The 14,563-nt window shown below is 42.8% G+C and overlaps 1 protein-coding gene across 20 annotated transcripts in view; it reads right to left on the reverse strand.

Annotated features, from left to right (window-relative positions):
- Positions 1 to 14,295, reverse strand: part of DTNA (dystrobrevin alpha) — a 186,851-nt gene extending 172,556 nt beyond the window's left edge. For 11 of the 20 annotated variants that reach the window (XM_083747646.1, XM_083747639.1, XM_083747632.1 and 8 more), the window contains exon 1: positions 13,420 to 14,294. In XM_083747646.1, coding sequence (XP_083603772.1) covers positions 13,420 to 13,610 — 191 coding nt within the window. In that variant the 5' untranslated portion in view covers positions 13,611 to 14,294. Of the gene's footprint in view, positions 1 to 13,331 lie in introns of all 20 variants that reach the window. The other 9 variants (XM_083747647.1, XM_083747674.1, XM_083747651.1 and 6 more) reach the window with 6 other exon arrangements.
- Positions 14,296 to 14,563: the final 268 nt, after the last annotated feature.

Consider the following 14,563-nt stretch of genomic DNA (forward strand, 5'->3'; position numbering starts at 1 on the left):
CTCAGCAATGTTTCGTTAATTATTTGGAGCACAGTTCACTGGTTTAAAGAGTCGGCATCCTTTTGTTGTGATTGTCATTTAAACCTATCAAGAGGCTGAATCCCACAACAAATCACCAGAGCCCTCTGAAGTCAAGCAGCAGCTCCCATCCATCCTGAAAGAAAATAACAAGGCCTCCAAATAGAGCAAGGAAAGATCATCCCACCCGCCCTCATCTTAAATCAAATTTGTTTAAATGCAAATGCAAACAGCAATCATAACACGATGTTCACAGCACAGCAGAAATTAGAAGAACACTCTTTACAACTGAAGCAAACATGTAGCAGTATGCCGAAACAGATAAAGAGTGATATTTGCAATAATATTTTTCTATTTAGAACTAATTGATGCAAATTCTGTACAACAGCCTCAGCGTTTCCTGGCTACATCTTCACAAAACTAATTCCTTCTTGAAAAAGGAGTGGCACTAAAATCCTTAAAAGACACAGTAATTAGACAGTTACTGTTGAAGTCTAAGCTGTATCCAGAAGTAAACAGCTATAGGTCAGATGGATGCTAACATCTTCCTCGACTGTGCATTTGAGTAGATGGTCACTAGTCAACACCAGGCTATCTCGGCTGTCATTGATTTTCAAAATCCATTTCAACTGGGCTTCAGACCACTACTTGGAAAGAAAACTGCCTTTGTCACATTTGCTGAGAGTGGGATGGGGGAGTTCAATTTGTTAATCTTCTTTGACCTCTTAGTGATATTTTATACCACTGACTACAATGTATTTCTGGATAGGCTGTCTGGTTGGGGCTTGGTGGTTTCTGATTTTATGTTCATGCTGTTGCATTGCATATTTTATGGTTTTAATTTCTTCTTCTGCTTACCACCCAAATGGTAATGGACAGTTTTAAAATTATTGTAAATAAGAATAACTATATTTATAATAGCAAGAGTTTTATTTGGGAAGGCAGAGGTGGAAACTGTACGGAAGCCCATTGAAATGAAGACTTTTCTTCATGGTTTGACAATAGACACCTACTAGATATCAAGGTAGCATTGCTGGCCCTTCATAGCCATCTAAACTGAAGGCTGGTAATCGTACTGGCGCCTGTGTAAGATGTGGGTGGTGCTGTGATGTAAACCACTGAGCCTTGGGCTTGCCAATGCTGGCATAGAGATACTGAATCAAATTATTGTGTTAAATATGAAATGACCCATGCTTGCTGCTCCAAACTGCCTCTTCCAAACTGGCTTAAATAAATGGGTATTGGGCGCATCACATATACTGTGTGCCTTGGACGTGGGTGGCGCTGTGGCCTAAAACACTGAGCCTCTTGGGCTTGCCAATCAGGAGGTCGGCAGTTTGAATCCTTGTGATGGGGTGAGCTCCCGTTGCTCTGTCCCAGCTCCTGCCAAGCTAGCAGTTCAAAAGCACACCAGTGCAAGTAGATAAATAGGTACCACGGGGGGGGGGAGGTAAATGGCGTTTCTGTGTGCTCTGGTTTCCATCACTGTGTTCTGTTGTGCCAGAAACAGTTTAGTCATGCTGGCCACATGACTCGGAAAGCTGTGGACAAACGCCGGCTCCCTCAGCCTGGAAGCGAGATAAGCACCGCAACCCCATAGTCGCCTTTGGCTGGACTTAACCATCCAGGGGTCCATTACCTTTTACCTTTTTATGCCTTGGAATCTTAGTACTTTGCTGATGGTTGACAAACAGGCATTCCAGCTGCAGGACATATGGGTGTGTGTGTAAAAGAATATAGAAGCAGCCTTTACAGCTTTATGGAGAAATGGCATCCCATTTTTGTACAACTTTCTGCAATCATTCATTCTGCAGTTAATTGAAAACCAGGTGTCAGATCACATGGCATGAGTAATGGGATTCAAGGTTTTTGATCAGCCTCAAAAATTTAACAATGGTAAGACACAGAACATATATTTAAACGAATGGCATTTTTCAAATTGATGCCTCACTGTTGCATCAAGAGTTAATGGGATGCAAAGCTTCCTTATACTTTTTACTACCCCAGATGTGCATAACAAAACCCAAGAAGAATAGCATCCATTTCATGGCAGTGCATATTCATAATTCAAAACCTAGCTTGGATCTTATTTTTTAAAAGGTCAATCTCTCGGTTCAGAGCGCAGCCCTTCTTTACTTTAAATGAAAGCTCTCTAGATTATTAATATGCAGACGTACATGCCTAACATGACATGCATATGTGGCCTGTTGGCTGTCTCCATTTATGTCCTTCTGTTTGGATGGCAGTTTGCCCAGGAACAAGTTGGTTGAGCCTTTTACTGAAGCGTAACTGCCAAAACATGATGGACTTTGACAGGCAGCCAACATCCATCTCACCATCTTGTTCTGCATCACATGATCATACACTGACACACACAAGGAATATTTCAAAGGGAAAAGAAAGATGGAGACATGTACATCAGTCTTTGAAAAGACATACTTCATTTCAGGGTCCACAATGAAAAATATTTACCTGACAAAGCAAGCAGCAGAAGCAAGCAAAACAAAACCTTAAGACTAACTGAGGATGCTAACTGGGGACAGTAGTGTCATATTTGGGTGAAAAGGGTGCTCAGCAGTTGCAATATGTGGGGAATGTGCCTACCTCCCATAGTTAGCTCATGGGGTGAGGAGATCTGGACTGCTGGGCCAAAAATATTCCCCGCCCCTGGTGTAAGGTGAAACAGAATGATCTTTTCCACAGGATAGATGTCAAATGATGCCTGTTAGTTCTTGCTTGTTACAGCTTGATAGGACTAAAAGTTTTTCACTTTGGCATTCCACCAGTTACATTAACATAATTCTCTTGAGCATCAGTACAGGGAAGAAAAAAACCCACATAACACCAAGGGAAGATATATTTGCTGTTGGTGAGTTTCTGGTTTTTTAAAAATAATTTTGTTGCTCCAACAAATATAATTTATTCATTTGCCCCCAATTGCAACTTAGTATTTTTCACTGCAGTGAACAATTCAAATTTAAAAATTCCTAAATTTCTTCATGTTGGGATATAGTCTAGACAATACGCTAATGAGAGACAGGTATGCAGAGCTTGATTTGAACCATGGTTCAGAACCAGAACATATGAAGTTGAAATAAAGATGAGTGTCTCTAAGCACATGCAGAGTGTATTTTCCCCACAAGTCTTTCACGTTGGAAGATGTGATAATCTGGCAGTCTTCAGCCATGGCAACTTTTAACCTGACAGTTAAGACAAGTGCAGCTGCCTCTTCATGACTTGGAGGCATTGCTGTGTGGGCCCAAAGTGGTGTTACATGTACCGGGTCTCTCCTTGGTGTAGATTTAGCATTAGTGTTAATAAAAGAATCATCCTTTGTGATTCCTCTTATTGTTGCTTGGCATCTCTTATCATACCTTCCCTGGTTAGCAGACTCACGTAAAGAACTCAATGTCCAGAGAGAAAAGTAACTGATAATTTACTATGCAAACTACATGAGGAGAAATAAACAAAAATGTTTTTTCTTTCTTAGTTCAGGCTTTGTAGCGAGATCAGGTAGAATTACAGCCATACATAAAGCGAAAACTCCTTCAGACCAACACTGTCAATCTGAGCTCGATTTACCTCAACAAGGCTCACGCTGATCTGACAGATTGCTAGGCAATCCCGCCCCTTGGTTAGCTGACTGTCAATAGAATGATCCCTGCTGTTGCTCTTCCAGCACCCCTGACCTCTGGTTTAGCAGTGCATATGAAAACACCTAATTCATCCACAGCTCTGTGGGAATGCTGCTTACACTCTGAGGAATGTGGACTTATATGCCCTAAAGTTGTACGGTAAGGATCAGATTTGCCTGTAGACACTTTAAATCCCTGAGTAATGTTTTATTACTAAAACGTTAAATGCTAAAATGTTTTCTTCCATAGGTTAATTCTCATCATGTCAGCAGCACCCCCATTATGCAACTCCTCGGTTAAAAATCATTTCCTAGAAACTGCTGTCACATCACATTTTAATTGCTGTTACTATTTTATATAAAACTAAGCCAAAATTTGCTGGCATCAAGAGACTCAATGTATTTGTTCACTTCAGATTTGTTTTTAAACCTTGTAAGAGAAGAACTCTAAGCCCAAGGCAATACCAAGCAAAAAATAAAAATAAAATTCCCCGAATCTTGCTATGGATTTCCCTCCAGCTCCCAACTTCTTCATCATCCTGCATGCTCTGAGATTATCTTTCAGTTCCACACTGGTACTTAGGTAGCCTTAGGCGATACTCTAGGAGTGGGTTTCACTGGACTGACAGTAAAATTATACACTCACCTACTAATAAGGAGTAGCAGCTATGTAAAAATAATAAACATTTGTTCAAAAGTCTACTGAATGATTCTGGGGTGGAGGCAAAGGTCTTCTGTCAGCTCTTGGGTTATGTTTAAATAGTTAACTGAAGAAAGGAAGACAAACCCAGTGTTTCCCAACCTTGTGCCTCCAGATGTTTTTGGCCTACAACTCCCATCATCCCTGACCACTGGTCTTGCTAGCTAGGGATGATGGGAGTTGTAGGCCAAAAACATCTGGAGGCACAAGGTTGGGAAACACTGGATTATTCCTTGCTCAGATTCCTCCAGAAGTCAACCAGTGCTCAAACTGTGACATGGGACTTATTCATCAGAGAGGCAGAAAGGAAGTTGAATATCAGACTTGGTGCTAGCTAGAGGGCTTGAGGGAGAGACCGACCAGCAGAAAAATGTAGTTCAGTCTCCACAACTATGGCTGCCATTTGGATGTTGATGTTCACAGATGGCAGTGTGGTAATTTCCCTTACTTCTGAATGACTATTGAGGAATGACCTAAGGGCCAGCCCCACCATCGGGCAGAGTGAGTCAAATGCCTCAGGTGGAAGATACTGGGGTGCAGCACTCCCCTCTATTGGAAGACTGAGCCACACAGCCTGTTCTGCACCTCCTAAGGCAACCTGTTGTCCTCAGGTTCCATGAGGGTCACTATTTCATGACCAATGTTGAAGTAACATTCAACTGCCAGTCTAATGGACTTCTGTATGTGGAATGGGAGCATCATCTTGTCCTTTGCTTCAGACTGCAAAATGTACTGGGACTAGCCCCATCAACTGGAATTGAACCAGCCCTACTAGTTTACCCACATGGCCGTATAACCAGGAACCTGACATGCAAAAATTAAGGAAGTGAAACTTTCCCCAGCATGCAAATAAGTAACGAGAAAATATTCACTTATTAAATGTCTGTGTTCAACTGCTGTTAAGATACAAGGAGGGTCAATAAAAAGAGTCAAGCCAGCATTTACTTTCCCTTATGTGGTTATGGAGAACAGTTACTACAGTGGGAGTGTAACTTCATTAGCGAGTGGTTGTGCATAGGTTAATCTCACATGAGCTATAGTGTGAGATTGCCTTTGATAATTTTGGGATTTCTTTCCCATGTATTGGACTGTTAGGAGCTATATATGAGGCCCTACATTCATTAGTTCATAAATAGAACCAATGCAAGACTATAGAATATTACAGCTGCTTAGTGGTTGAGGTTATCATACTAACAATGTGCGGCAAGGCAAGAGAGAGAAGCAATAAAACAGCAGGCAAAGTGCTAGGAGTCATGGTGAAAGAGGTAAGACATGGGTGCCATATCACATGGCCCAGGACAGGCACATGGAAGCAGAGGGTTGGAACAAATCAGTCACACACTCCAACTGAATGCTCTGAAGAAGGATTTTCTACTAAGGCTGCTACCATGTGTCCTGCTTCCACTGTTATGCCAGAGATGAGGGACCGGTGGTCCTTCACATGTAGTTGGACTCCAGCTCCCATCACTCTCACCCAGTGTGGCCAATGGTTAGAGATCATGGGAGCTGTAGTCCATCAATATCCGGAGGGCCACAGGTGCTCCATCCTTTCACTAGACCTTTAACTGCCCGACACACACAAATGTAGTTGGGAAACATTTTCCCTTCCATTATCTCCATGCCAGGAAAATGTTCGTGGGCATTATTCCTTTGCCTTGGGTTGCTCATCAGGACAAAGGAACAGGGGCAATAAAAGCTGTGGCAGCCCTGTTATCCACATACCAGCCTGTGCTTGCGGGAGTGAAAAGTAACTACTCCATACAACAAGTTAGAGAGAACATGAAGCACAAGGTGAAGGCAGACATGCCTACTATCAACCCCATGGTTTGCACCATAATGAATCTTCTAAAGGCAAGGTTCACCTTTTGGCAAAAAATGTAGAGGACCTGTACCCTGTGTGACCCTTTGTGACTTGTGTGACCTGTACCCTGCCCTGGCTCTAATTCTGCAACAAAAAACAGATTCATGAGTGTTTGTCCAACAGTACGAGCCGCTGGAGTGAAGTGTTTGGTGTTCATCCACAAGTTACTTTAGAAACACAGGAAACTGCCTTAGACTGAATAAGGCCATTGACCCATCTAGCTCATTGTTGCCTGCACTGACAGGCAGCAGGTCTCCAAGATTTCAGACAGGCGCTCAGCCCTTTCTGGAGATGCTGCAGATTGAACCTGGGACCTTCTGCATTCAAAATATGTGCACCACCACAGAGCTATAGCCCTTCCCACTAAAGAGCTATGGTGTGCTCTCCACTGCCACCACCAATGCAGGATAGGAGCTTATCTACATTCTGAAGTTCATTGTCAACTCCGATCACTTTCTGCACAGTGCAGTGGTACCTCAGGTTAAGAACTTAATTCGTTCTGGAGGTCGGTTCTTAACCTGAAACTGTTCTTAACCTGAGGTACCACTTTAGCTAATGGGGCCTCCCGTTGCCACTGCTGCCACTGCACGATTTCTGTTCTCATCCTGAGGCAAAGTTCTTAACCAGAGGTACTATTTCTGGGTTAGCAGAGTTTGTAACCTGAAGCGTCTGTAACCCGAGGTACCACTGTACATGCCTGGATAGCTCAGTTGGTTAGAGCATGGTGCTGGTAATGCCAAGGTTACAGGTTCGATGGGACAATTGCATATTTCACAACTGCAGGAGGTTGGAATAGTTGATCCTAAGAGTCCCTTCCAACTCTATGATTCTATGCTATACAGCAATTATGGTCTATTCTGCCTCTGTGTGGGAAATACTGCTTCAACCTATTGAGTCTCGGTTCTTTAGCCAACACACGGTTTTGATGTATCACAGCAAGGATTGGAAGATATGTAAAGGGTTGGGATTAGGATTGGCAGGAGTAATGCTCTGAACAGGGGCTCCTCAACCATGGTGGTCCTTTCCTCCCTTGCTTACCCCTGTGTAGGGTGCCTTGTGCTTGCAGCACCAATTGCTGGAGTTAAGTAGCTGAGGTTCCTGATGGGTGTCTATATTTGGAGCTTAGATATACAGTAAGATTATCAATATGCCCTTCCTCCACTAGTCTTCTCAGTGGCTGTCTGTTGTTTGTGCAGATTACCCCAATTCATTAGTTTCCATCACCAAAATTCTCACTGATCGATAATGGTCTGGATTCTCTGGGATTATTTGAAAGGTATAATTGATCCACTTAGATACAAAGGTTCTGAATCAATCCTCAAATGCACACCAGTAAAGTGGCACCTCTGGTTGCGAACGGGATCCTTTCCGGAGGCCCATTCGCAACATGAAAAGCCCGCAACCTGAAGCACGTATCTGTGCGGCGCGATTTGGCGTTTGTGTGCATGCGCGAAGCGCGATTTAGTGCTTCTGCACATGTGTGAGCAGCGAAACCCGGAAGTAACCCTTTCCAGTACTTCTGGGTCACCACAGGACGCAACCTGAAAAAACCTAACATGAAGCAAACATAATATGAGGTATGATTGTATTATGCTGAGAAGACTCCAATCATGGAACTGGTGACTCAGGGCCAAGATTCTCTGCTAACGGATAAAGCCATGGCCCTCATGCTGCACCCTGCACAGTTAGTCCTGAGCCTGCTATAATGAGTGGTTAAGTCTCATGTCACAAGTAATTGCTATGCAAAATCCCACAAATGCATATACTTTGCAGTTATGCTGAGTGGGTGGGAACCTACATAATTAATAAAAAGCGCAGGCATTCCAAACATAGTTATTAGGATTTACCATGCTATGCTTGGCAGTGGAGTTAAAGCAGCTGATTGTTAATAAAGAGTGTGCAAGCTATGCTTACACCACAAAATTACGAGCACAGAGTTTAATCAGCTGAAACAAGAAGCTGTTCCAGAAAAGTCAGCTCTAAAGTTGTAAGTTTGCTCATTCACAAGAAGAATTAAGCAGGAGAAGATAAATGGCACAGTTTTCAAATATGACACATTTTAAAGGTGTAGATATGGTGGGCTTATTTGTCTTTGTGAAGACCTCTACCTTTATGAAAAGCTGCCTCTAATTCCCTTTCTCGCTCCACAGAAGAGCAAACACCACAAACTTACACCAAACTTTAAATATGGATTTGCACACCTGAGATGTAGTGAATGTACTCATATAAATACAAAGAGGGAAGACAATAAATTGTGTCTTTGCAAACATAGGTATCACACACAAATAAATATGCAGGACTGAATACAGCTTCCCGCTGACTGCTGACTGAGTGACAAGCCCAAAGTTGTCTCTCAGAAATGTGTCACTTCAGATTAAGCCAGGGTCCTGGAAAGAAGGGCACTGATCCAGCAAACATGTGAATTGTTACTGAAATCAGTAATAATAAAAACTGTGTTCATTATTTTGAATGCTGGAACCATTTACGTAATAGAATAGTCTCAGAACTGTCATTAACTGCTTTGCTTCTACTTTTTCATTTCAGTCTGCTTTTTGTGTTATTAACTTTGGGTTGTAGCTGTAGTTGTTATGTGATTTTGTTGATTTTAGTATTGTGAATACACCTGAAGAAAGCCAGGATAAAAATTAATACTACTAACAACAGACACCTTATGAAGGTCAGTAAGGCTACAATCCTATACATACAGTGGTACCTCAGGTTACAGACACTTCAGGTTACAGACGCTTCGGGTTACAGACTCCGCTAACCCAGAAATTGTACCTTGGGTTAAGAACTTTGCTTCAGGATAAGAACAGAAATCGTGCAGTGGCGGAGCGGCGGCAGTGGCAGGCCCCATTAGCTAAAGTGATACCTCAGGTTAAGAACAGTTTCAGGTTAAGAATGGACCTCCAGAAAGAATTAAGTTCTTAACCTGAGGTACCACTGTACTTACCTAGAAGCAGGCCTTTTTTCCAGATGGAACTCACTGGAACTCAGTTCTGTCCTGTCTCAGGTGGGCACCATTGCCATTTTAAGAGAACAAGGGAGGCATTCATGGTGAGTTTCGGCACCTCTTTTTCTAGAAAAATAACACTGCTTAGAAGTAAGGTGCATAGAACTCTGTGGAACTTACTTCTGAGTAGACATGCCTAGAATCATGCTGTTGATTATATACTTTGCTGAAGCCCTGTTAAATGTGCTTGAAGTACACTAGCATAAGTGATGAATAAATCATCCTAATTTTAATTACTGAAGTAGGGGGAAAAACATATTTCTTATAAATTATTTAAGTCCTCTATTAAGCCTCTGTTTCAATACAGAATTTGGTACAATTGTAAATGTCCACAATACTGGAAATGCGCTTTGACTGTTGCTTTGCTTTTAACTGATTTATTCAACTGTTTTATTTTGGATTTATTTTGTAGTTTCCAAACCCATAGCTACAAAATACCTACTCACGAAAGTAACATCTGATTCTAATGGACAAACAGGACAAAATAAGGTTGCCACCATTTTGGTTCTCTGCGTTTAAAAATGCCTATCACAACACAACTCAACAGGTGCAACTTCTCCCATCATTGGACATCTCAAGCTCTGAGCACTTTGAGACAGGTGCATTAAATCAACAGACCTAATAAACCACAAGCCATACAGGGATGCTGGTGACCCTCCTACTGATCTCTGCTATGATCACAAATGGGCTATGAGAATCTGGCCAGCACACTGAGAAGTTGGCAAAAAAACAAACAAACTGGCTTCTGTAATGGTACCAAATCTGTACGCTAAAATAACAACCTTCAGCAAGCTTCTCTGTATCTCTAACATATCACTAGTACTTCCATTTAACTATAAAGACTTCCTCAAAAACATCCTGCAAACTGTAATTTAATGAAGGTGCCAAAAATCTCTGTCAAATCCCTGCCCAAATCTTGTCCTAACAATAGATTTTCAAGATTTAGGGAGAAGGATGAATAATGACCTTTAAAACTAGAGTATAGATATATCCTTTGGGATACTTCCTGTTCAAGTTCCTGGGCTTTTACTATACTTGGTGAAAAACCCAACATTTGGAAGGATCTTTAGACAGTAAATCACAACTCTAAGACCAGACATAGTTTAAAAAATAAGTCAGATTTAACAAGGTGCCTATATATCATGTGTTCATTTGTAAACAGTTGCAAGAAATAGGTACTTCAAAAAGGTAAATAGTATGCAAGTACAACAAAGGTAACAAGATGTAATAAAATGTATAGTTCCTGTACCTGTAAAACAATCTTGGAGATTCAGGAATTAAAACTTGCCATGCCATGTTAACATAGGAGTAAGTAAAACTGTTCTTGCTGCAATTACTTCTTCAATACAAACTATCCTGAATTGCCCCTAGTCATCCTACTCAGAAACAACACTTTAGTCAACATTACACTTGTTTGACTATATGTAACACAATTGCTATTTTCTTTTCATTTTTTCCTTACATTCTTCTATACATAAAAAGCGATGAATTCATTTACAACTTATTAATAAATATGAGCCACAAAACAAAATAAAGAAACTGTATTTAAACGTAATGAACTCGCAAGGTTTTTAGAGCATTTACTATGAATATTGACTAAAAGTTGGGAATTTGCAGTGGGCTTCCACGGTCAGAAGAGATATTGATAGGTGGAATTGTTGTTAGATTGTAAATAATTGTGCATATTATTAAAGTGTAATGTACATAAACACCAAATAAATTTGAAAGAGGCCAAACAATGTTCTGTTGCTGAGTCAAAAGGTTGGCTTTCTGAGCTCTAATATGAATACTGTATACTTAAGTCAATATGGCACAATTTGTTGTGGGAATGTCATCAATACCTGTGGCAAAAAGAGTTTGAACCAATCAATAGATTTCTGAAGCAAAAACTTTGCAAAACAGTGATTTTTAGTTGAAGTCACCTTTGATCATTGAGTATAACTAATTTGTGCAGCATAAACTTTTGTAGGCATATAATGAAGTATGATCTTTTCTTTGAAAGCTCTTAAGACAATAAATAAACTTACTGTACATTCCTATACATGTTTATTCAGAAGTAAAATGATAATTAAGTCCCACTGAGTTTAACAGGGTTTAGTTCCTGTTACATGTGTTAAGACTGCAATCCAAAACACATTTGCCTGGGACTCAATGGAATTTACATCTGAGTGGACATGTTTAGGATTACACAGAGAGCCTCTGAAACACCTCAGACTCTATTTTCTTTTCTGCAACAAGCTAAAATATGTACTGTTCTAAAATGATTCACATATTTCTATCCCTGTTACACTAAAAAGCAGCATGCTATGTTTCACAAGTGGAATTGATATCTCTACTGGGTTTGTCTATTACTGTAAATAATGTGATATGTCCAGAATTTGGTTTAAATTTACAATACCTAATGTTAGATTGCTGAAAAATGAAAAGGGTTAAAAGCTCAGGGCTGCAGTTCTAAACATACTTACTAGGTAACAAGCTTTACTAAGTACTGTGGGACTTACTTCTGAGTAAACATAGGCTTGTACTGCATATGCCTTTAGAGTGGTGTGTGTGTGTGTGTGTGTGTTGTAAAATTATTTTGAGGGCTGGCAAGTACAATAAAAATGCAATGATACAGAAGGACCAATGCTTTTTAAAGCTCTGAGCCAGGAAATTGGATTTCCTATCAAGATCACATCAACCTCCAGTATTATTTTCACAAATCTTGCAAAACTTCCTTGGCCACCGAAGGGGTTTGGAATTTATCTGGTGACATTTATTCCCACAAGGCTCTTTAAGTAGTGCATAAAATGCCATAAACACTAGTTAACTGGTTCTGTTCCAATACATATTTATGAAGTGCATCAGATCATAGTGCCTTTAACCATATTTTTGAAGAATATTAAACTAGTACTGGGGGAGAAAGTGTACTATTTCGGGGGGGGGGGACCACCATGCAGTAGCTAGAATATCCATTGCAAGAGGCTGAAGTTTGTGAATGCGCAGGTAAGTGAGCAAAAGATATAAATAGAAATAAGGCATTGTCAAAGATAAACTGTTCTTTACATGGGTTATTTTATATAAGGGAAGCTGGGACTTCCCTCCGCATCACCACTATTGAATAATTTGTGTTAAAATCAGGTCACAGAGCTAGTAAATACTGCCACAGGTATGATAGCCAAAAACAATACAATCACAATGTTACAATTCACAGGCTCATGACTGCACACACTGGGTTTATATAAGTCTGAGCTGGAGTGCAATATAATTGTATCAAACTCATAAAATGGAACACACCGTAGGTATAAAACCTTAGTCGGGAATACCATCTGAATTGTTCCTATAGGCTCGCAAATAACAAGAAAAGAGCCAGCCTCCAAAAGACTGAAGTGTAGCAAAAGTCAAAGAGATGATGTCATCATAGGCCTGTACATATAAACTGCCTGAGTTCCTCACCGCAAACACAGACCCCCCTCTCTGCACATCCAACGCGTATCCTGGCAAGCCTTGGAATGAAATGCATGATGCCAACAAGGTCCCCTGATGTTGTCAAAAAGCGTAGCCAGACCTTCTCATCCCAAGTTATCAACACTCCAATCTCTCCTTTTTCATTTACCCCTAAAGGGTTTGACCCCACTATTTTTCTCTGGCAGAGGACAAACTCTCGCTTAGGAACATAGGAAAAGAGGAATCAACAACCAGGCATCTAATGCAGCTAGTTCTCAGCTTCTCTCCATCTCTCTCTCTCTCTCTCTCTCTCTCTCTCTCTCTCTCTCACACACACACACACACTCCAGGAGATAAAGCTCGGCATCTCCAAATTGGCAACAGGCTGACTCACCCCCCCCTTGCCCACTCCCCAAGTTATTCCTCCTAAGCCATTTGAACTGACACTGCAGTGCATTGCCAAGCTTGCTGCTGATTTTTGATGAGAAATATTCCTCTCCCCCCTCCCCCAGTTACCCACTCTTTGCGGTGCAAAGAGCCATCCATAATGGAGACTCCAGCATCCTTAGCAAAGCCTTTGACTGGTGAATGGAGTAAAGGGATAAAAAGCGGGGCGAGAGGGAGGGATAAGATAAGGGACCAGATGAGTGAAGGAATGAATGAATGAATGAATTGCTACCTCCAGAAAAGCTCTGTGGGTTGCTGGCTTCTCCTGCTCCTGCTGCTCTTGCTGTTGCTGCTGTCACAGAGGATCAGCTGATATTTACCTGTGAGGTAATGCACACTCTGTAAGGTCACCATGCACCCACTGAAACCCAGTGCAAAGCAGGAGGGGCGCACAGAGACGGAACTGCTTGCTGCTGCCGCTTACCGCTCTGGAGAGAGAAAGATGCACCGCGCACAGGCTGCTGCTGTTGCTGCTGCTGCTGCAGCTCCTGGCACATGCTGCAGGTGTCATAGCTGAAACTGCCCTGCTTCAGAATGTACCCATTTCACTTCTGCACATGCCCAGAGCCCCTCGCGCGGCCGGAATGAGCATGTGCCAAGCCTGTGCGCATGCCCAGCGAGGAAGTGAAGCCTTCGTGAAGCCGCTGCCCTCACCTAGCCCTTTGCCCTGAGTTTCGCGGGGGGTTCCATTCACTTTGCCCAAAAAGCATCCTAGCGATGCGGTGGGAGGAGGAGAAGGAACTGGGCGGCAGAAGGGAGCGGGCGGGGGGGGGGGGGAGGGCGGCTGAGCAAAAGGATGACGTATTGCAAAAGCCGAGGAGGAGCGGAGCAGGAGGAGGAGGGAGGCTTCGCCGACGGGAGGGGAGGGGGAGTGCTGGGGCGCCTGAGAGTTTGAGGGGATGCGTAAGGGCGAGGGAGGAAGCCAATGGGACGTCGGGGAGCCCACCCCCACCCCGCCCTCACGGGGAGATTCGTGAGAGGCGTGGGCGGCAAGGGACAAATCTGGGGTGTAGGAGATAAGAGCCTGGAGGGCTGGTTTGAATGGGCGGCACGGAAGGGAGGAAAGGTTGGATGAGGACAGCCCTGGGGCTGGGCTGCGCAGCGAAGCAGGAGGCAAAGCAGATCGGCGAGGAAAGGAGGCGGCTGATCGAAGGGCTGTTAGCCGGCGGGGGAGATCAGACGGCGGGGAGGAAGGCAGGCGGGGCTGCGAGGGAAGGAGCGGGCGCGTCATAATAGAGAAGAGAAGGTTCGGACCGGGTGACGTCAGATTTATTCTCTTAAATCCGGCCGGGGGGGGGGCGCATTGGCCGCGAACAGGACACTCAGGGAGCCAGGGCTGCCCGTCGGAAGCCTGTCCAGCAACCCATCCCTCAATGGACGCCGCTCTCTTTGATAAGGCGAAACTCGGACTCCCTGCCTGGCATTGGGGTGACTTGTCCTGTGCGCGATGATGTCACGTTGTTT

The sequence above is a fragment of the Podarcis gaigeae genome (genome assembly GCF_964106915.1).
Source record: "Podarcis gaigeae genome assembly, chromosome: 7".
NCBI classification, from domain to species: domain Eukaryota; kingdom Metazoa; phylum Chordata; class Lepidosauria; order Squamata; family Lacertidae; genus Podarcis; species Podarcis gaigeae.